Source organism: Diabrotica undecimpunctata, chromosome 5 (assembly GCF_040954645.1).
Source record: "Diabrotica undecimpunctata isolate CICGRU chromosome 5, icDiaUnde3, whole genome shotgun sequence".
NCBI lineage: Eukaryota > Metazoa > Arthropoda > Insecta > Coleoptera > Chrysomelidae > Diabrotica > Diabrotica undecimpunctata.
Genome location: NC_092807.1, coordinates 23,166,433 through 23,191,116, shown reverse-complemented (window position 1 = coordinate 23,191,116; position 24,684 = coordinate 23,166,433). Strand labels below are relative to the sequence as shown.

The 24,684-nt window shown below is 34.8% G+C and overlaps 1 protein-coding gene across 31 annotated transcripts in view; it reads left to right on the top strand.

Annotated features, from left to right (window-relative positions):
- shot (dystonin-like protein short stop) overlaps window positions 1-24,684 on the top strand; it is a 733,882-nt gene that overhangs the window by 404,528 nt on the left and 304,670 nt on the right. For all 31 annotated transcript variants that reach the window (XM_072531672.1, XM_072531664.1, XM_072531657.1 and 28 more), the window contains 2 exons: window positions 12,185-12,274; window positions 14,392-14,562. In XM_072531672.1, coding sequence (XP_072387773.1) covers window positions 12,185-12,274; window positions 14,392-14,562 — 261 coding nt within the window. The remainder of the gene's footprint in view (window positions 1-12,184; window positions 12,275-14,391; window positions 14,563-24,684) is intronic.

Below are 24,684 nucleotides of genomic sequence, written 5' to 3'. Positions count from 1 at the left end.
TATGACAAATCAAAAGATGGAAAAGGGGAAGTTTTTTAAAGTGTGTAAAAGATTTTAATTCCTAGCTGAGTACCGCAAATTGTAACCGCCACTTGTAACCGCAATCTTTCCTTAAATCTCCGCTACAGGATGATTAAATGGTATGGTCCATATTATTATACGGCTGCAGACATGGCCGTTAAAAATATCCTCCATTAACAAGTTGGAGACCTTCGAAATGTGGACCTTGCGAAGAATGTTCGGCATACCATGGACAGATAGGGTGAGAATCGAGGAAGTCTTAAGAAGGGCAACTGCTGAGAGAGAATTACTCAACTTGATCAGGGTGCGAAAAATTGGATATCTGAGCCATATCCTGAGATGAAAAAAATACCAATCCCTCAACTAATTATCCAAGGAAAGATTGAGGTCAAGAGAGGAGTAGGTCCCAAGCAAATGTCGTGGCTACGGAATATAAAGAACTGGACAGGTATAAATAACACTGGCGAGCTCTTGCACGCCGCAAAAGTCAGACGTGTGGACTTATAATTATAAAATACCTAATTTATTTTGAAAACGATTTCCGAAGTAGAAATCGGAACTTCCAATACACTTATTTTAAAGTAAAATTGTATTATTCTTATTGCTAATAAAAAATAGTAAATTGCATTAAGAGACCACAAGAAAATAGCTTTAGAACAATGTTATTTTATATAACTTACGATGGAAGATAAGCAAACCATACCGTCAGATTTTATAATAATTAAGGACAGCAAGATTTCTCTACCGCGCCATTCTATTCAAAATATATCAGTTTGTCTATTTGTGTAGTTTAAATATCCTATTTCCACACAAATTAAGATAGCTGTTATTCCATTTTATACCGCCACATAATTAAATTAATTTATCAAGAATATTGCTTTCTAATTTCTTGAATATTGTTGAATATAATTAAACAATATAAACAAACAGTAGCGTTCTAATAAGATACGAACATACCAGTTTAACACTGTTATATTCCCACACTAGCCTACACTCCAGCTTAGGGCTTATGAGAGCCTACGTGGATTCACGGCATTTCCTGTAAAAACTAGCAGAAATAGATTATCTCAAGATGCTAGTCACTTTTGATATTACCAACGTTTTCACCAGTATGTCTTTGGAATAATCGTTAAAAATAATAAGAAACAAATTAGACATGGGTGATACATTGAAAAAAAAAACCACACTGAATATTTCAGCAATAATGGAGCTATTAACACTGTATAGAATAGACAATATAATTATTTTTATAAACAAGATTTTGAATTAGCCATGGATTCTTCACTATCTCCAATATTAGCAGATATTTTCATACAGGAATTTGAACAAAACTTCACTATCTCCAATATTAGCAGATATTTTCATACAGGAATTTGAACAAAACTTTATTCACAAACATGATCAAAAATCCACAGCTTTGTGGAGATATGAAGTGGATGTGTTCTCCAGTCGGCCTCACGGACCAGAAGCTTTGAATAAATTACTGATGAACATCAACAGTAAAGAAGAATTAATCAAATTCAACATAGAAAAAGCGACTCACTACCTTTTCTGGATGGTTTAATCACAAATGAGGATATAGAATATGCTACCAAAGTCTTCAGAATATTAACTTACACCAACTGAGATCTATTCTGTCCAAAACCAAAACAAACAGCACACAGCAGAGATCAATCAACTGCATCTATAAAATATCTTTGAATGAACTATTTTTATGTGGGAGAAACAGCAAGACCTCTAAGTATCAGGGTAAACTAGCATGAAACATACATCAAAAAGAGAAATCAAAGAAGCAGCCCTCATCTTACTTAATGAAGTAAAACGTGTAGCAAACCCATCAACAGAATGTATCAAGCTCTGGTTACAGGTAACACTAAAAGAAGTCAGCAACATAACAAACCAACATTAAATGATAAATAAAAGGTCAGAAACTCATCATCTATACTTATACATCATACAAACACCAACAATCAGAATATGATATCAATGCAAGGGTGAATTTACCACCCTCAGAACTTTTAACTCAAAAACTGGGCTATTTGCCTACAATATTGGGGCCAAGCAAGACACCTGTCCAATTGATATAACAAAACGCCAATTAACAAACATCAACAAATTAAAATAACCTCCTTAGTATATTCTGTTTTAAACAACTATGTTTAGTAATTATTACAGTGTGGCACATAAGGCTTATCAATCCATGGTCATTACATGATCTGAAATTGTTATTTTTTGCTAGAGGTATAAATATTGATCCATTTCCCCAGGAGGTTGCCTTCTTCAGATACGTGGTGAGTATCTCTATATTACAATCACCTTTACAAGACCTTTAATAATTCAACTGGAATTTCATCTGGGCCGGGTGCCTTTGCTGGTTTCGCTATCTGTATGTGACATGCTTTACTTCTGAGTGTAAAATTTGTAGATAGTTTTCTTCCTTACTGATATCTTGTTCATTTTCTCTCTCTTCATGTAATAGTTGCATTATATATTGTTTCCATACTTCCTTTATTTTGTTGCCTTCTGTAATTATTCCTCCATTTTTATCTCTTGTGATGAGTGTGTTCTTCTTTGTGTGCTGTTGCCTGTAAGTTATTACAGTATTTTATGTAGGTTTAGGTGTCACGTGGATTTCTGAGTTCTTCCAGTTCCTGGCATTCCTCTTCCACCCAGTTTTTCTTAGCCTTATTTCATATGTTATTTTATTAAGTGTTTTATATTTTCCATGTTTATTTTTCTATTTGCGGTGTTATCCAGTTTTTAGTTATTCTTGCACTTCATTTCACGCCTCTTTCAGTTACTTCATTTGTTGCCGTATTTAGGTGTTGTTTGTAATTGTCGTCTTTTATTTTTTTATGTTTATTTTGGCGGTTTTAACCTTTTCCTTTGGTTTTCTGAGTTTTATGCTGTTGTTTGTCAGCAATAGATTACTGTCCGTATTTGCATCTGCGTTTAAATAGGTTTTTGTACTTTGTGTTTTTAAACATTTTATTTATCATTATGAAATCTAGTTGGTGTCATTGTATTTTTTTTATATGTTTGGGAGAAGTCCACGTATACCATCTTCCTGTTGGCAAGTCGTAGTATGTGCTCATTATAACCATTTCTTTCTCCTATTAGTACTGGACTAGTATATCACACCTCCCGTTTCTTTTTCCTAACCCAATGTTGCTGTGTTTCCTCGGCCGACTTTGACAAAGTCTCCCATGATTATTTTTCCTTCCTGCTTCCGCGTAGAATTTTACAACTCCAGCACCCTAAAAAGCAATAGTCTAACCCAGCCTGAGAGACTTGCACACACTACTGTGCTATAGAGGCTCTCTTAATAGAAAAAGTACTTGTCATGTGGGAGTCCTGGGTACAAGGCCTTTCACGCGAAATCCTACCCCGAACAATGCAGGCCAGCGTAAGGCGGCGCTCTATTATTCCCACTATCTCTAGTGACATCATCAATCTGTATTGCTTGCTCGGGCCTCGAGTCCCTGCTCTGGACTACGCCCAATTCGATGACTCGGCGCTCAAGGATGTGTCTTCGTTTGATAGAGCTACGGCTATCCAGACTTTATTATATGTTTGCTGTTTGGGTGCTTCCATCTATGATATACATCATCTCTCGCAGGATTTCGATTTTTGTTGCTGGGACTTGTGTGTCCCGTGCTAGAGATGCGTATGTAATTATTGGTAGTACTATACCGTTTATCAGTCTTAATTTTGTCTTCATTGCTAATTTGTTTGTTCTTCCTGGAGTCCTCTTATTACTGCTCTGACCGTTGCTGTTTTCTGGACTGTTGCGTTAACATGTGGCGGACCTTGGTCCATTGTGACTCCTAGGTATTTAGCTTCGTTTTGTCATTTGATGGGTCTGTCTTGCACTGTTATTTTTCTATTGCACTATTTTTCTGGGTTATCTCTTCTCTTTTTGAAGATAACCGCTTGAATCTTTTCTGGAATTAATGGTATTTTCCATTGGATACTCCATTCTTTTATCAGGTGTATTTTTTCATTTCTTAGAGCCATATCCACGTTCCTATGCTTTACCGCGATTGCAGTGTCGTCTGCATAAAGGCTTATTAGCGTTCCGGGTGTTCTTGGAACGTCTGCTATATATATGCTATACAGAAGGAGTGAGAACACTGCCCCCTGTGGTAATCCAGCTTCCGGGATTCTATGTTCAGATAGAACTGGTCCTATGTGGACCCTAAATCTCTGGTCACTTAGGTAAGAGGAGATAAGTTTCGTAATGGCACCGCTGTATCAATAATCTCTCATTTTGTATGTCAGTCCTGCATGCCACACTCTATCGAAGGCTTTGCTTATAACCAGGAAGGCTGCTCCTGTATATTGCTTGCCATTGAATCCAGCGGCTATGTATTCTGTAAGTCTAAGTACTTGTAGTTCGCTGGAATGTTGAGCTCTGAATCCGAATTGTGCTTCTGAGATTAACCCCAGCCTGCCTCTCTCTGATTGGAGTCTGGTTTGGATGACTCGCTCTACTATCTTACTGATTACTATAAGTAAGCTAATCGACCTGTAATTTTGTGGAAATATGTAGTTCTTTCTTGGCTTTGGTATCATGATTACATGGGCTTCCTTCCATCTGTTTGGGAAAAGCCTGTATCTTAGCATTGCTTTTGTTATGTTCGTCAGGTATACAATTGCTTTCGAATGACAATATTTCAAAGCTCTGTTAGTGATTTCGTCTGGACCAGGTGCTTGTTTTGGTGAACTTTTTCTGATCACTTCACTTATTTCTCTTGGTGATGTAGGATTTATTATTTCTTCTTGTTCTTTGTGCGTTTCTAGTTATGTTTCTTTCACCTCGGCTTTCTCTTCTACAGAGTAGACGATTCCGTTTTCTCCGTGTAGTGGGGAAATGGGTTTTCTCTAGTTTCTTAAAGTTCTTTGGAGCCTCCATATTTCTTGCATATTTTGGCTCCCTTCCTTCATTCCTTTTACGTAATTTTCGTACTTTTGGCTTCTATGTTGTATTAGTGCCTGTTTGACTTGACGATTCAGTCGGTTTGCCCTATTTTTAACTTCTTGATTTCTTATTCTTCTGATTCTCTTTTTGGCTCTGTTATTTTCACTTATCATTTCTTTTATTTCCTGATTAATCTCTCCAAATCTTTCCATGTGAATTTCATATTCTTCTTTAGTAGTGCTATTCCTTAGTGCTTCTTTTATGATGTTTTCGAGCTCTAAGACTTTTCCCTCTACTTCATCTAGATTGTCAATTGTAGGAACGTTTTTAATTCCTAGGCTCACTAGTGGTTTGATTTTAGACCACTTCGGTTTCTTTCTTCTCCTTGATGTTTTGTTATCTTCTTCCCATATGCCTATTTATAGGAGTATAGGGTTATGGTGTCTGATCCTTCATTTAAGGTTCGGATGTCTGTTTGGCTGAATTGATATTAATTATTGGAGCATACATTTGTATTAGATTTATGCAAGGGTTTTTCATTTAGCTGAAGCTTCATCATGCGTTCATTAACGGGAATAAACTTTGTCACGTATTGTTGTAATTCCTTGTTGATAATAATACCAAAATCGGGGCTGTGTTCTCAAATGCATTTACCGGGGTAGAATATACGCTTATTATCTTGAAATCATGGTAATCTATCTGTTTCGTAAATTATTTTTTGTTGTTAAAAGCTGTTAAGTGAACCACTAATATAAATATTGTAACAAAATTGCTCTATTTCGTTAATAATGCTTGCTATCTTTCTATTCTCAAAACTTAATCCCATATGATATTACAGTTTTAATGTTAATATCTACAACTTTTATAACGTAGTGGTTTGACCGAGGCTTGTTCCGCTACTGTGGCGATATAATTAAAGCTGTTTATTCTTTAAATAGTTGTATTTTCACTTGTAATTACGGTACTAGTAGGTGTTTTACAACTCCAATCCATTACGTCTCTTAAAAGCAGTTTAAGAGCTATTACTTTTCTCACGTTTTCTTTTGTGGCGTTTTTTATACCAATAAAAGAGAAATGTCACATGTTTAAGCAAATATGGTTGATGCGTATATTTGATTGACAGCTTCTTTACTTTCTGGTACCTATTGTGAATGTTTTTGTCATTGAAATGTTTGTGAGAGCGACTAAAATTTTTTACTGCCAAACTGTTGATTGTAATAATTTATTGTGGGAATTTTTTTTCGCCTTCATTGTCTAAATTTTTATTATTGGTACTCTTTCGAAGTAAACATTATCAATTTTTACAGTATTATAGTGGAATAATACCTGATAATAGGAAAATAAAAGTATTATTTAATAAAAGCAATCATTCTTTCTACTACTTATACAATAAGTAATAGTCAACCTACACTGCCCCGCAAAATTAACTGGTCACGTGAAATTCTAAAGTTTTCCCGTTGTAGGTTTGTTTAATTGCTCTGTATAATTAATTAAATACAGTAAAACCTCGATATAACGGACCTCTATTTAACAGACTTCGGATATAACAGACAAAAAATCCGGTCAAATATAAAACAAAATAAAAACGTACTGATTATAAATACTTAACCCGTCCCATACCACTGTATTTTACAAAGAATTTCAACAAAATTTAGCATAAGAGTCATTTCTAATAGTAATATGTATAAATTTTTTTGCTGAAAAATAAATTTATAAGAGAAACATAAAAAATACACACATGAGATATAAATTTGCACATTTTTGTAGGCAAGAGATCGAAAGTGAGATTATCACATATTATTAGGGGATTCCCTGATATAATAACATGTAGGTTTCTATGATTATATGGTTGTTTACCACGCTGGCCGGGGAATCACGCAAACTCTACAGTAGTTTGACTTGCTTATTCGTTGTAGATGAATACATTTAGTGTACGCCAGTAATTTAAAATTTTCGCAATTCTACCCTTTAAATAAGGACAAACGAAAAAGAATCAATCTAAAAATCAATCAAAAACTACATATTATACAAAAGTTGGAGTCTGGAACGTCTGTGCCGCATATATGTGATCAATATGGCATAAAAAAGCAAACTGTTTCGGACATAAAAAAAAAGCAAAATAAATAAATTTGCATTCATGTGTGATGTAGGAGAGAACAGCAATCAGCACGGAATCATGAATAAAAGAATTTACGGCAAAGCCTCATGTGCCCCAAAAGAAGAAATAGAACCTTTTAGTCAAAAATTAATAGAACATGAACATATAAGTAACGAAATGCTATTAGAATCTCAGATTTACAATACTGACGAAACTGGTTTGTTATGGCGTACTTTGCCTGAAAGCACACAAGCCTCCAAATATGAAAAATCTAATTCTGGAAGAAAAATCAACAAGAAGAGGATCTCGGTTTTGTGCTAACGCCGATGGATCGCATAGATTGACTCCTGTAATGGTTGGCAAATCTCGTAAACCTAGCAACTTAGCTGTATGTTTTTGTCAAAAAATACAACATTGCTTATTCATATATACAACAAAAACAATAATTTTGGCAACCAAACGAATATATCGCAGAAAGTTTTTAGAGGATGTAATAGTTGTATTGATCGATGGAGAATATGCAGAAGATACAAGAGGGCAGCGTACCTTGTAAAACTTAAGGTCTTACAATTTAAAATCAACAATTTTTAATTTTGCTGCAGCATGGGAGGAGGTGAAAGAGCAAACGTTAAAACATGGTTGGAAAAATTTGTTTGATGGCCTAGATGCATACACAGATTTGGAACGGTTGAAAGTTACTGATTTCTGTAGGACAATACATAATAATGCCGGAGAACATATAGCTGAGGAAGGTGTTTTACAATGGCTAGAGGTAGATGAAGGGGTATATCACCATGACTAGATGTGAAATATGATGCAGATGAAGTTATGAACCTAAAAAAATGAGGATAGAAGTGATGATACCGAAGAAGATAACAAAACAACACTGCTAAAAATGAAGTTTTTCGCAGAATCGCATCTCGACGATCTAATAACAGTTATTGATTATTCATCAGATAAAGAAGTTCAACTGTGCCCTACGCATTTTCGTAATTTTATAGAGTTGATCATAAAAAAACAGCAAACATCGAAAGTGCAAACGAAACCTGATTTCTTTTTCAAAACTGGATTACCGACAGCAAGCGCGTCGATATCAACAGCAACGTCACTTCACGACGAATGTCCGAAGACAATTAAATAGAATTTTGTTTGTATTTTGAATTTTTTATATACATCTAAATACAGTACATATTTAAAAAAAAAGTTTTTTCGATTTATTTTAAACATATTTTTATATAACAGACTTTCGGCTTTAACGAACACCCCGTCCCCCCAATTAGTCCGTTGTATCGAGGTTTTACTTTATATTTATTAAAATTCGTTTTTTTTATTTTCTTTTTTTGTGGCTGAAAAGAAAGTTTTGTGAAGTACTCCAGTCGTCAGAGACAAAAATGCCATTGAACCTCGAAAAACCATACGAACAAACTGAATTTTGCTGAGAATGTCAATTTTACGATATTAAAAAAGGTGCTAAAAAATTTGCCACTCCTACGTCGGGCTTCTCCCTGTAAGCCCCACTTGTAAGGCGGGACGAAAAACATCGGTTTACCAAGAATCTGTACGAAGTTGAAAAAAAATGTTTTAAACAAAACATGTAGCCGAGATCACTTGTTTATTAGCACTTCTTCTGTAGAGTGAACCGTTCTCTGAGAAACAACGTCCAAGGCGGCTGGGATTTTGAATCTGTTACGCGCGTGAAATCAATTTTTTAAAATAAAAGTTGTATGAACTCGACGGTAAAAATTCGGGATCTTTTGAGCAGACTGTCCTATCGACAAAAATCAAAATGGGTTTTAAAGGTGAAGAGCGCAGCTTTCGTATGCAAATATTTTGTATTTCGTATTTTTCCGCAAATAAAGTCAGTTTATATAAACCTGTTAAATTGCTATAAGACCAATGAAATATAACTAAAAAACGCTAAATTTAAACTTTCACGTTACAAACGATGTAAAACGTTTAAAACTCCTTCTTTTCGATTATACAAGTACGTCTTTCGAGACTACACAACTTCAGCTACAAATTTCACCCAATGCCGTCTTCTTGGAAGCATTTTCCGTGACGATGAGATGACTGCTACAGGCCCTTTATTGGACATAGCTTTTTGAAGACAACGCTTGGAATTATGTCGTGCTCATGCAGACAGACAGGGATGTACAAGATTGGAGAAACGTTCTGTTTACAGATGAGTCTCGTTTTCGATCGAGATATTCACCTGATCGTCTCCAAAGAGTGTGGAGAAGGCCTGGAGAAAGCTATGCCCAATGTTGCTTCTCCCCTAGATTATAATTTGGTGATGGAGTTATAAGCACATTCAGATCTTATGTTAGGGGGAGGTAGCTTTAATGCTGATAAGTACATTAGACAATATCTGGAAGAACATGTGGCACTTTGTAGCTGAAAATTTTCTCCTAATACAGGATAATGCTCTGCCGCACATAGCCAAAGTAACAATGCAATGATTTACAGATGTTGGTATTCGAATACTATCCTATCCTCTTACAAATCCAGATCTTAGCCCCCTAGAGCATTTGTGTAAAGTAAAAGTTCGTGTAACCTTCTGGCTAAGGTCTAGTGTTAGGGTTTTCAGGTCGTTAAATGTTAAATTAATCAGTATTTTGGAACTTATTTTTTATTTATGATTTGTTATTGAAAACAATATAAAAAATTATAGGAATTTGAGTTTACTTTTGAATTTTACTTAAAATAAACTTAGTGTCTGTTTAATTTTGCAGAGCAGTAAATTATCTAGGCATATTATATATCTTGTTCCTTGTTCTCCTATGTTTTTCTTTATTAAGCCATTTTATTACTTTCTCTAAGAGGAAAATTCGCTCATCCCAGAGACTTGCCCGTGTCCTCGAGCACTAGTTGATCTGTTATGCGGGAATACTATCTTCTAAAAATTATTTGATTGCATGATCCGTTAAAAATGTTCTCTAAGACTCGGCTGTTTAATGGTGTATAGAATTCTAAGCTGTTCGGAATGACACCAGTGGTTGAGAGCTTTCAACTCAAGCTTTTTAGCTATCTCATAATGTTGTCTCTTTCCGACTGAGTCATGACATTAATTACATTCAGTTGCAGCTAATACTTGACAGCGCTGGTAAGATGTAAGATGTTGGTCAGTTTTTTGAGCTTAGCTTTCACCTCGGCATCTGTCATATTGCACCTAAGGATTTTTGGTGGATGATATGTTTCAAGTAATTTTTATTTGGAATAACCTCATTCTCAATGGCAAACAGGAAACCCTCTGTTTTGCACGCATAAACGCATTTTTAGTCCTTAGAAATATAGTTTATGCGCATTTCTTGTAGTTTAAGCGATGCTTTGACATGCGAAAATTTCGGGATGTAAAGTAGATGATAACTTGCTTCTCAAAATATAGTCCTAAATTAGCAACCTGTTTTTAGAATGGCTCACCTATATATCTAACTGTTCTTCCTTCTTATATTTTTTCTTACTACTATTATTATTTATATATATTAAATAATAAAGCAGACCTCCTAAATTTTATAGTCTGATTAAAAGAATCAGCTGTCTGTTCTTTTAGCTTCTTTTCTTTCTTCTTTGTGTGTCATACCCGTTTTTAATCATTGATTATCGCCATGTTAACGAGCTGCTAGAATGATTCTCGGTCGGTATGTCGGTAATGTCAGGACAGTAATTTTCTTCTTACCCAGCATTTTTCTGCTATTTTGCCCTGAATGAGCAACCGAAGTAAGCCATATTTATCTCATCATGACCAAAGTATTGGACCTTTTGCATTTTGATGGTGTTGATCAATTCTCGCTCTTTATGTATGGGTTATATCACACGTTCGTTGAATAAGAGTACTGCTCACGGGATTTTGAGCCTGCGACCACAACTCAAATGCTTCTAATCTATTTAAATTTTTGATGTTTATTGTCCAGGTTTTGATTTTTATTGTCCAGCAATTTGGCACTCTTAGACTGGTGTTCAATTAAAGACATCTATTGCATAATACAGAACACCAGTGGGTGAAGCTTGTGCATGCCAATTATATTCTGGTCGAAATTTCCTCGTCGCTCTCAGTCCTGCCGCCAATACAGCCATCCAGATGTCTAAAGTGTTCCACATTGTTCAGGGTTTTACTAGTTAGATTTAGTACGGGCTAGACTCTTCAATATTAATTTTCCCAACCACATTAATTTGTTTCGTTTTCTTTGCGTTGATTGTTAAATTGCATTCATTTATTTACTGTGTTTAATAGAGCTTGAAGGTCTTCTAAACTCTCTGCTATTATGGCGGTATCATCTGCCTATCTGATATTATCAATAATTTTACCATCGATCTAACACCTTCGCTACGATTTTTCACGTTATTTCAAACACTGATTCAAAGTAGGCATTAAACAACATCGGTGACATAACACATCCCTGTCTAACGCCACGCTTAATTGAAACTTTAGCTGAAACCTCCTGACCCATCGTAATGATCTTTTAAATAACAATGTTTTATTTAGGCCCTAGAAAACTTATTATTAAATTATATTGTTCTTCCGTTTTTAAATCGCGATAGCTGAAGTCCAAGGGAGCTTTTTATCTATGGAGAATCTTAAATTCTCTCCAATCATCCAGTTGGGAGGAGTACGAAGAGAAGACCATGAACACCTGGAGACGCTTAGACAGGGTATGTCGGTAGAAGGGGATTGATATTGATATGACCCAAGATAGAAATTTATGGAGAAATGTATTTAGGGAAGTCTCCAACTAAGTCATGCATGAAGATGTAGGTACCTGGCTGTATTTGCAAGTGTCACTTATTTCAATTGGCAAATGTTGCCTTTTCTAATTAGTGAAATATACTTACACTGATTGGGACTCATTCATGTCTATCCTCCCGTTTTTTGTCCAGCTATCAATCTGATTAACTGAAGATTGCAGTTTTCTTCGGTGCTATTTTGCAAAATCGTCATCCGCAAAGATTGTATTATGTACACAACATATTTAATCGTAAATATAATTGTATGACTGAAAACAAAATTCCAAAAATATTATTTTTAGTATTGCATGTTGTGCACATTTGCTTTTTGTAGTACTATAATTTGACATTCGATTTTTATAAATATTTTGTACCTTCAGCTGTAAAAAGACAGATCATAATTTTATGCTTTTTTGTTTCAGGCACGTCGTCAAATTCGAGACCTATTCGAAGATTTACGAGATGGACACAACCTGATTTCCCTCTTGGAAGTTCTAACTGGCGAACAACTTGTAAGTATATGCTTTGGTTAAAGTATTTTTCAGGATATTTTAATGCTATTATGTTACTGTTACATAAAATACCTTCCCGTTCAAATAAAAACATGTAATATTTTATAAACCGCTTGTCAACAGTTAGGAATATTGCTAGAAAGTGTTTCAAGTTTAGAATATTTAAAATCACTCTCATTGTGACGTCATGCGCGAACTCGTTCCAATTTTGCGCTCGGGAACATTATACCTTATTCTTTATATCATGAGGACAGCTAAATTTTACGATAACTTACGATATCACGCGTATGACTCATTTCATTATTTCTTTGCTGGAGATGTCTACAAGGGCTGTTGAGCAAATAAATGTAATGCTTCTAGTGAGCTGGGTTTATACTGTTTTAATCACTAGTCTCTTGTTGCATCTCATTTTCTCATTAAATATATAATTGGGAATCTTGGGTCTCTTTAAAATACAATTCCAGTTTTTCCTGTCTAGTTGATTAAATCGGTCTCTTTTATCTATAGTAGAATTTCACTATTTGGGAGAGCGATTCATCGTTTAAACGCTGAATATCCTCAAATTTAAATGTACACAGCGGCCCTCGAAAACTACCCGTTTTCTCAATTGCAATTTGCGTTTTCTGATAAGAAATTACACAATATATAAGTAGTATATTTATTTGTGCTTCTCTATAGAAAAACTGACCAGGAGTTGTCGTACAGTGTAGCCAATTCTTGTTCACAAGTAGTAATTATGGTCATACAAAACCTGTATTCTTCCACGCAGCGATTATTACCGTCATAAAAATACCAAAAAACATGATTTTTTCAATAGTAAAAATTAAGCACAAAATTGTAATTAAATAAATTTTATTTATATGTTCCGTTTCGTTACATATTTAAATTTATAAAATAAAAATCGATATTTTAAAACAATATTTTTTAATCGTTTGGCAACTTTGGAATTAGCGACGGAACTCCGTTTCAATTCCGACCCACAGAAAGCCGTAAAACTAGTTTTTGTCGAGCAAGTCCCCATGAACAATAGTTCATTTACATTGGCGTTTCTGAGGGTAGGGCATGTGTTGCATTTTGTGAATATATTTTTGCGATAAGTTTGTGTTGTTGATAAAACGTGTTATTGATAATACGAGTGTTATAGTTTGTCGTTTTATAGTAAATTTTTAGTTATATTCTGTGATTTTTTGGTTTGAGTTTTATTGGAGTTAGACGAAAAACCGAGTTGTTCCAAGAGAAGACAGTGTTCTCTTGGCGAACACCCATTTAAAAAAAGTAACGCGCCACAAGACATACCTCTGGGATGGTGTGGAAACTGTCTTAAAATTTGTTTTAAAAAAATTTCATTGTGTAACTCATTAAGGACGGGCCACGTCAAAAGACGTTTTAGCGTAACTTCCGCGACAGCCGGTTGGTATCAGTAAACTTTTTGCAAAATTACTTGTTTTTTATAGCTTTTTGTTTGTGGCAATCTGTATTTTTAGGGGAATGTAGGGAATGAGCCACAAAATATTTATTCATATGTTTATTTATTGACGTTTCGATCTCTATATCCAGAGACCGTTTTCAATTATACAAATGATAGTAATATTTATTTTCTATGGCTTTTCGCTTGTCGTTCTGTATTTTTAGAAATAATGTTGGGAATAAGCCACAATATATCTATTTACATGTTTAATACACTGACGTTTCGATCTCTATTCCGTTTTTAAAGATAGAAAAAAAAAAGAAAATAAACAATATAACATTATAAAAATATATAATAATAAACAAATAAAATAAACATAACTATCATTTATATCTTTGAAAGCAGTCTTTGGATATAGAGATCGAAATGTCAGTAAAAACTTGTAAATAAATATATTGTGGCCTATTTCGAACATTAATATTTGAAAAATAAAATATAATTAACGTTAAAATAAAAGTGAGTGTTCGTCACTGGATTTTCATACGTCTTTCCGCATTTCTGCGCCTTTAAACGATGAATCACTCTCTCAAATAGTGAAATTATACCATATATTTTTAGTTTTAGTTTTATATTTATATTTACATTATACGTTTTCACGCCTAATTTTTAGAAAACATCACCTAGATCTTTATTTACTTATCTTTTTCAGCCAAGAGAGAAAGGCGTGATGCGTTTCCACATGTTACATAATATTGATACGGCGCTGCATTTTCTGCGATGTAAGAATGTCAAGCTGGTTAACATCCGGTCAGAAGACATCGTTGACGGAAATCCCAAATTAACTTTGGGTCTTATTTGGACCATCATCTTGCACTTCCAGGTTAGTATTTCTCTTCTGCATGTGAGACATCACAAACGGAAAACTGGTTTTAAATGGTTATTTTTGTAGCATTATAGCGAATCGGCAATCAACAGAAAATTATATTGTTTTGTGTAGTATAATAGTATTAAATTTAAATACTTTGTTAGAATAGAAGTCATTACAATAGAAGTCATGAAAGAATGGAAAAAACGTATGTAGTGCGTGAGACTAACACAGGAAGGTATATTATCAGTTAACACATTTTTCTGTCAATCCAAAGCCGAAGCCTGATTCTTAGCCAAGATAAAGCAAAAACATAGCAAGTGAATAAGGAAACAGCAGTATTCTTGAAGTAGTCTTGAAGGACAGAGGCCGCTCTGATTAACTCTTATAAAAATAAACAACTTAGTCCAACTTAGAGAGTTGACCCCTAAAATTCATACGAACAAGCTGAATTTTGCAGAGAATATTAATTTTGGGACCTCAAAAAGATGCAAAAAAAGTTTACCACTTTTACTCCTGGGCTCCCCCTAAAACCCCCCTCGCATTGGAGAACCGTTCTCTTAGAAACAACGCTTGAAGCGACCGTCGATTTTGCATGTCAGTTCCGCGCGAATTCAATGTTCAATAAAATTTGTATCAGTTCAAAGAGGGTATCACCAAAGATACTGCATGAGGCAGTATACTGCATAGGCACCGTACTGCATGAGTGTGTGACCAATACAATATTTTCGAAATGGAAGAAATTAAAACGTCAAAGAAAAGAGTAAAATGTAACTTTTATGACAATCAATGGTTTAATTCCGTATACGTAATATACTTAAAGCATATTTTCTTGTACAGCTTATTGCTGCTACCAAAAAACCAGGTTTTCGTTTGGAACTTATCGAGTAGTCCCAAATTTGTAGAAAATTCCGTAGATCGTATTTTCAATTGGCAATGATTATTACCTAGAAAAATGAAAAATTGCGTTGCAAACAGCATCTGCCTGAAGTACTACTTTATCCAGCTGGTAGCATGCGTAATATTTTCGGCATACACTCAACGACACTTTTCTCTAACTCTTGTATTTAATTTTTAACGCAAACAACGCAGGCCCGCAAGGTAAGAACTTAGGTCTTATCGCTATTTTTTCTACTCTATTTATGCCCATTTTATACGAGTAATCTGAAAATATTAATTTTAAAGAAATACGATGTAGAATAAATACAACTTTTCTCTGTCTGGAATGTCGATATCTAGTTTAAAAGCTAATTAATACTGGGTACAGTTCGATAACACTATGGTGTTGTAAATGTGATGTACACAGCAAAGACATAATTATTACTTCAAAATTTTTAATTATTTAAGATATTTGGCCAGAGGCATACAGTTATGGCAACTCGCTTTCTCGTTCGAAATTTGAAAATCTGCTATTTCAACAATTATACCACAAGTTTGTAAAGCTATATGGACTCATTTAGTTGAGGCGGACATGCCCGAACCTTCAAAAGATAATTTTAAAAACATAGCGCAATGATTTGGGACAGATAGCAGTTTTTTAATTGCATTGATGGAAAGCACATTCGCGTTCGGAAACCAAAAAAGACTGGTTCCATGTATTATAACTAAAAATCCTTCTTTTCAATTGGGTTATTATCATTCACTGATGCAAATTATAAGTTTGCATTGATAAACGTAGGTTCCTATGAAAAAGACAACGATGCTGGTGTTTTGATAATCCCCCTTTCGAAGTTCAATAGAACAAGGAAGGGCAAAAAACCTAAAGAACAAGTATTACCGGGCTCACATATCATAGCAACCTATGTTCTTCTAGGAGATGCAGCGTTTCCTCTTAAGGAATACCTAATGCGACCTTTTCCAGAAAAGCTAACAACGAAAGGGACCCCGAAGATAATTATAATTATCGCTTATCTCGAGCCAGAATGATGATGGAATGTTCTTTTGGTTCGATCACTTCTACATGTAGAATTCTACATAAATCTCTTGAAACCAATGTTACAAATGCAGTTCATATCGTCAAAGCGGTATGTTTAACATAATAATACACGTCAGCCACACAAGCCAGAAAAACCTTTAAATTGTATTTTAAGCAATATCCTTTGACCAGAGTATAAAAATAGCAATCTTCTTCTTCTTGAAGTGCCTTGTCCGTTGCTAACGTTGGATATTAACATGGCAATTCTGATCTTGTTTGCGGCGCTTCTGAATAGTTCGACCGATGTGAGCCCGAACCACTTCCTCAGATTTTGAAGCCACGAGTGTCTTCTCCTGCCTGGCCCTCGCTTACTGTCTATTTTTCCCTGGACAATCAATTGCAGTAGACGGTACTTATCGTGTCTCAATATGTGGCATAGATATTCAAGCTTTCTTTGTTTAATTGTATTCACGATTTCTTTCTCCTTTCCGATTCTTTGGATTACCTCTATGTTGGTGACATGTTCGGTCCAGGATATACGAAGAATGCGTCGGTACACCCACATTTCGAATGCTTCTAGTTTTCTCGTGAGCATCTCCGTCAGCGTCCAGGCCTACACACCATACAGTAAGATCGGAAAAATGTAGCATTTAACTAGACGTAGTTTTAGGGGAAGAGACAAATCCCTGCTTATGAGGAGCTTTTTCATATTGCTAAATGCTGCTCTATCTCGTTCTATTCTCGCCTTAATTTCTGTGGCCTGTTCCCATTTTGCATTTACGGTGGTGCCAAGGTACACATAAGATTCTACATGGTCAATTAGTATGTTACTTATCCGTAACTGTCGAGCAGGCTGTTGCTTCCTGCTTATCAGCATCCACTTTGTCTTCTTGAAGTTGAGGCTCAGGCCGTATTCCTCACTAACTGAATAAACTCTTTCCATTACCTGCTGTAATTCGTCTATGGTACTGGCAAGGATCACCGTGTCGTCGGCATATCTTATATTGTTCGTTAACTGGCCGTTTATTTTTATGCCTTCATTTGCATTTTCCATACATTTGTTAAATATTTCTTCGGAATAAATATTGAATAGGAGTGGGGATAATATACACCCCTGACGGACACCTCTTTTGATCTGCACACTTTCAGTGAGTTCGTTGCCAATTTTTGCTCTTGCTGTTTGACCCCAGTATAGGTTTGCCACAATTCGAATGTCCTTATCGTCAATACCTGTCTTTCGCAGAATATCTATAAATTGTTCATGATTGACATTGTCAAATGTTTTTCTAAAATCCACAAAGCACAAATACACGTCCTTATCAACGTCTCTACACCGCTGTATAAGCACCTGAAAAGCGAAAATTGCTTCTCTAGTTCCAAGTGCTTTCCGAAAGCCAAACTGCGATCTATCAATATTTGACTCACATTTATCATATATTCTTCTATGAATGATCTTAGTGAACGCTTTAGTGACATGATTGATCAAGCTTATAAGCCGGTAGTCATCACAGATCTGGGCATTTGGTTTCTTCGGGATTGTAATAAATGTTGACTGCAGCCAGTTCTCCGGGATTTTACCGCTATTATATATGTTGTTAAAAAGTTCAACTAGATTATCAAGGAACTTTTTGTCTGATTTACATAGGATCTTTAATATTTCGCAGGGTACATTGTCCGGGCCTGCTGACTTATTGTTTTTTAGTGCTGCAATGGCATCTTCTATCTTCGATTTAAGGATTGAAGGTCCTGTTTCTCCTTCTCCATATAGGTGATCATCAGTCCTGTCAGATGCAAATATTTTTTCTATGTATGATTTTCATGTTTCTAAGATCGTTGATGGCTCCGAGATAAGATTTCCATCGCCATCTTTTATGCTGTTGGGTGACTTATTGAATTTCCTCTTGTTTGTCATTGATTTTATTTTTTTGTGCATATTGTAACTGTCGTATTTTCGTTCGTATTGTTCTATTTCCCTGCTAAAATTGTTTTCCTATTGTTCGTATTTGCTAAAAATAGCAATAATAAAGAAATATCTTTTGCCTATTTACTTGTAATCCCAATTATTTTAACGACATCTTCCAATTCACGGTTCGATGATAACCGGTTGCTAATTTTTAGTCCTTTTGTCCCATAATTTAGGACGTTCTTGGATAGCACTAATAAAAATTTCTACTTCTACCATTATGTTGAACCAACTTATCGCGTTCGCTTAAATTCGCGCTATAATATCAAACCAACTGATCGCGTTCGCTTCAATTCGCACTGCACCGAGGCGCAGCTTACGTGAGTTTTGTCACGCAGAACACTTTTGTTTTGGAAACGTGGCAAAACTATTGTAGCGATTTATATATAAATAACGAGACTTAAGCAGAAAATCTATAGCCCTCCGACTACTCCAGAGAATCAACTGTCTTGCTCTCTGAAGTAAAAAAAGATGGAATTATATCGATAAAGAGAAATAAACCCTCCGGAATTGACCTAATACCAGCCGAAATACTGCTATCACTAGGTGGCAAAATATTACATATCATATATTCTATCTGATTGCTGTACCATAATTGATATTTCCGTGCACAAAAAGGGAGCTGAAAAGTAATAACACACAGTAAGAACATTTGTTAGGAGTATTGGAGGAAATCACGATTTTCAGCAAGTCAAGAGGGGGGGGGGAGAGAATTGTTTTACTATCTGTAATTAGATTTTGTTTTTAGCCTTTTGAGTTTATTATCTAAACAATCGAATATCGGATGGTAGCGTGTCTTAAATAACCAATTTTTCGGGCTCGCGTCTTTGTGTAATAGTTTCTGTTTCAGCGAGTTTTCGGTGTTGATCAGTGTATTAAATCTGCATTGATTTTTCTAAAGATATTCCAGACAGAAAAAAGTATGTACTATATAATGATGTTTTATTTTTCTTAAATTATTGATATACTATTAAAATAACATAACTATTTCGAGCAACAAATAACTGATTGAAACAACAATCAACTTAGCATTAAGCTAAATCATTTTGAGCAAAAAGAACCCATTTTAGTGTATAATCGACCCTCTAGTATTTGATTACTGTACATCTTTCTGTATATTTTTATAACATTGACGACGGCTATGCAAACCTAATATCATTCGTTCTATGGACATCAATAAATTCTCAGTGGAATACCAACAAGCTGAAAAAACGACGAATTTTTCTTGAGGAATTGTGAAAACACTGGTGAAACCATTTTGGAACTTCCAAGAACAATATACCAAGAACTAAAAGATAAAAACTGGCAAAAAGGACAACTTGTGCAAGTTGAGTCAAACGGGACAGCAGGGTTAATACATTGAAGATTGCACTGTGTTGTAAATCTGCTCTAAATAACTGCTTATTTCTGTCGTTATTTTATTACTGATATAAATTTATTTAAATCAACCTGATAATTTTTATTTAATAAAATTTAGTAGAAATTTTGACTACCTATGCAGATGCTGAAAAGAAAAAGATAAAACTTTTAAATTCTCAAAAAATTCAGTTCAGTAATCATATAATATATGCGATAAACAGGTTTTTTATCGTTAAAAATTGGTCTTCCTATTTATTTAAAACATTTAAATATAATCACTACGCCACTGGAATCTGTCGAGCGGTCTCTAGCACAATAAATGCATTCGCAGCTCGTTAGTGTCGGTTATTTTGCGCTAGGTGGCGCCACGTGTTGGAATAGCGATGAAATTATTCTTTAATAGTATAGTCAATGTAGTTAATGCGTTTGAAATAATGTTCAGATTTTCTTGAAATAATATTACTGCGAAATGAATTTATAAAGTCTCCTTTCGATAAATGATGGGTTTTACATCCATTTATTGAGATTTGATACATGGTTTCATATAATAAGGATGAGAATTAACTCCGTCATTTGCAATTTAATGTTGCGAAAGAATACTTAATGTTTGTAACGCAGCAGAAAACAAACTGGGATATTCTGTAATCATCATCGTTGTAGCCACTCTACTCCTAGTGGAATGATTTCCTCATTCTCGAGCTCTTCCTATCGATTTGGCATGAGGTATCCGTTTGCAATAATCTTGTTTGACACTTAAATTGGTTATATGCCTTGTTTTCTTGTACATACCCTTTTCTGTATCTGCATTTTACTGCTTTTTCCTCTAAATAAGTTCAGACATTAATAGTGCAATTGTATCTTTTGTTTGGGTAGCTATTACGTTTCCTTCTATCGCATTAAATAAAGAGGTTGATGGTGAGTCACCATTGTGTTACCCCTTGTTGCTATTTTTATATTTTTGAAAAGGTCATCTTTTCTTGTAATTGTTACTATTGCGAGTATAAGATGTGTAATTAGATTGATAATAAAGCAATGGATCATCGGAGGGAGAAACTCATGGTTGATAATTTAAAAACACTGGTTTAAATGTATAACAGTTTTTGGAATAGCTGCAAAGTAACTAAAAATAGTAATGATGATATCCAACTATGGATAGGAAGGATACACCTGTCCTAGAAGAATATACCATATATGCAAACTTTAAACAAAACGTGCTTAATTGGCATTAGGTACATTTAAATGCGAACATTAGGAACACATACAGTGGGAACAATTAAATGGACATATTCGATCTACATCATCACGGTGCTATTACTGTTACAGGGGCTCGACCTTTTCAAGCTTTCTACGCCATTCTGCTCTGTCCCTTGCTTGGATTTTTTAGTTGGCAACACCGATCTTATTAACATCCTGTGTTATCCCATCTATCCACCTCAGCTGTGCTTTGTCGCGTGTTCATATTCTCATCGGCTGTGCTGATAAAATATTTTTTATTATGTTCGATTCCTCTGCATGGACTACATGTCTTGCCTATTGCAGACGGTTTCACTAGTACCTTTCTGTCACAACTTGATAGAGAGGATTCGTCTGTTTTGGTTAGGGTCCATGCCACTGATCCATATGTGAGAATGGGGACTATCAGTTTTTTTTATAGTCGTTTTTGAGACAGATTTTTATTAGCTGAGTACTTTGATAGACCATGCTAGCACCTGTTTCCCTTGATGTGTTATTCTTTGTTTTAGTCGATTAGACATATGAATTAGATCTGCGTTAACATTTCCATCTTTCGTGTTTTTAGTAATTGGCATGCATTTTGTTTTATTTTGATTTATATACAGTCTCATTCGTTTTGATGCTGCTAATAACTTACTTAGGATTTCTGTGGTTCTTGCCCTTGTTATAATGTCTACTCGTCAGCATAGGCGAGAATTTGGACTGATCTATTAAATATAGCACTTAGATATCCTGAGAAGGATAACTAACTGAACACCACTATGACCCATATGTACAGGAAGACCTAGAAGATGGCAGGATGATGTAGAAGAAGATATAAGAACAATGGATGTTAAAGATTGGAAAGTTCAGTGCAAGGACAGGAAGAAATAGAAAAGAGTCACTACAGCAGCAAATACATACAGCAAGCTTTAAATGACATAGGAATAATCCACTTCACCCAAGAAGAGGCTTTTGAACGCCATGGCATTAGCTATAATCTCTAGGAATTGTAACGCTTAATGAATGAATTAAATATAGTTCCCTGCTATCTCGTACGACTTTTTCTAAGGGTACGTTTAAAAGCTAACACGTCAGCGCGTCTTCCTGCCTTAACCCCCTATGTATTTCGAATGGGGTTGACGAATCGTTCTGAATTTTGGCTACTGACAGCATCTTGACCATCGTCACATTTATCATGTATATGAGTTTTTTTTTTGAATTTCTAACTCATTTATATCGAGACCTATAGATTCCGAAACAGAAATTCCGGATCTATGGATTAACAATTGTCATTTTTTATTTTAAAGATTTAATTTAACTCATGTCATAGAAGACTATTAATGAAAATTTTAGATATATCAGTATAGTCAGAGCATTATAGAAAATAAGGATGAAAACGGAACATAATTGAAGAAAAAAACATAACGCTCTTTCGTTTCAACGACACAGTCAAATGGAAAATAAATCTTCGGTAATCATATGATGTGCTCTTGTAGATTATTGCTACCAATAACAGCAATTGGCAACTATTACTTCAAAGGTTTAGAAAAAGTTAAATACACTAATATATTACGAAAAGATGAAACTATCGCTAAATTATCGCTCACTTCAATTTGTGTATATGCTAAAATTCTTTAAGAGAGAAAATTATTAACCATGTCGATAATCTGGAAATAAAATTCATGCGCGTGCCACCTTCCATTATACAACAGGTGTGAGTTTTTACCTGACTGGATATAAAGGGTACACAATGTATGGCTGCACGTGACGGAAATACGGTAGTAGACACCTTAGAGTCAATTCTGTATTTTAAGCATGGTTAAAAACTTTCCCAACCAAACGCCTATTGAAATAACAGCAAAGAAGCGTGTAAATTGATACCATCAAAAAAATCGGTCGGGTATGTTTGAATAAGCGAGTTTTTAAGATAATCTATTATATATAAGGCGAAAAGCTCGGGTTCATTCGAAACAGTATTCCCATGAAATATTTGTGTTTAATAATATTGTGAGACACCCCAAAAATTGGGGTTCTAGAAGTCGCCTATGCAAAAAGTGGTCCCAATTTTATGTAACCAATTTTTTTTAAACAAATTGTAAAATTTTTCGACTCGGAAAATTGCTTTATGCTTCTTGAATCCTGAACAAAAAAGGTCTGTTGCAATTTTTTCTAAATTTAATCGTTTTCGAAGTATAAACAAATGTTACGAGCAAATCCCGAAATTGGACAATCCTAGCATTGTACGGAAATTATTGTCCACTCTAACAGTGTACCCCCAAATTGTACAATGTTCGAAATGATCAAAATTAAAAATTATTATGGAAACGCTCATCGATTCGAATTGATGATTATTGACAAGCGGACACACCAAATCAAAAATCGAACAGTTCTTGTTAATTATTAGATATTTATATATAGGGTTGTTCTTTTTCGAATCGAAAATGTGATAAAATGCTGTGTCGAACTGACATGTAAATAATAAGAAGAAATTGTTCTACAATAGAGTGATAATATTAGTGCAACATTTCAAAACTTCAAGAGATAGATACACCACTGTAATATAGGCAAGATGTTTGTAAAACATTTCAAATTTTCAAGAGATGTCTATGATAATTTAAAATAATTTAATTCTACAATGTTAAAGACTTTTGAAAACAATCTAACGTTTTAGATGCAGTGAAAATCGTTGGACAATCTTGGAATGGAATTTCACAAAAATACGGTAAATGGCGTCTCGAAAAAACGAATTAAATTAAGAAGTAGATAGTGATAACATTGAAGAGCTGTTCGATTCAAAAAGAATTGATGAACTCATAGAAATGCATGAGGAAGAGCAAGACATTTAAGAGCATGAGTGTTTAGATCTGAGTTTTAGAAAAATTTTTTTACTGGTCAAATTACTTTGTTAGATTTTATGAAGCCTTCTACATCAAAATAATTCCGATTGACGATTTTATATCCTAAGGGTCGTTCAGATAGCCAAGCGAGCCAGGCGGTCGATTCTCTTTCGGTTCACTGTCGAATGGTTAAGTGGATGTGCGTTCAAGCCCTGGCTTGGTGTAAAGAAAAATAAAAAAGGCTAACGCACCAGTTTAAAATTCTAAAACGAATCTGCGGCTTAGACTAGAATACGCTGGTATCTGATCGGCCTATGGTGGAGCAGTACGGCAAGAGATAAGGACTTGCGTCTCGGTGATACTCCTCCTCCAATTAAAAATAATTTATATACATACATATACGAAATTATACCCCGACTTACGCGAATTCGACTTCGCCGTTATCGCTCGGTCCCACCTATCGCGGAAGTTCGGGGTATTACTGTATATATAGAAGCGTCATTCTAGAGAGAATGACGCTTAGGAACACGATAAATAGGGTAACAATGGAGGAAGCTTTTCAAGACAGTTCACAGTGAATAGAGGTTTAAAACAAGTGGGTTCCGCTATCAACGAATTTATTCAACCTAGTATTAAAAAAAATCACAAGAAGATTAAATATGAGCACAAACAGGACTATTTTCAATAGCAGGGAACAGTGCATAGCGTATGCGGATGATGTGGTGATACTAGAACTACGAGAACAAAGAAACATTTAGAAAAAGTTTCCAGAAATTTGAAGAAGAAGCGAAAAGATACGGATTATTAATATACCAAACAAAAACCCAATATATGGAAATGAGAGAAGA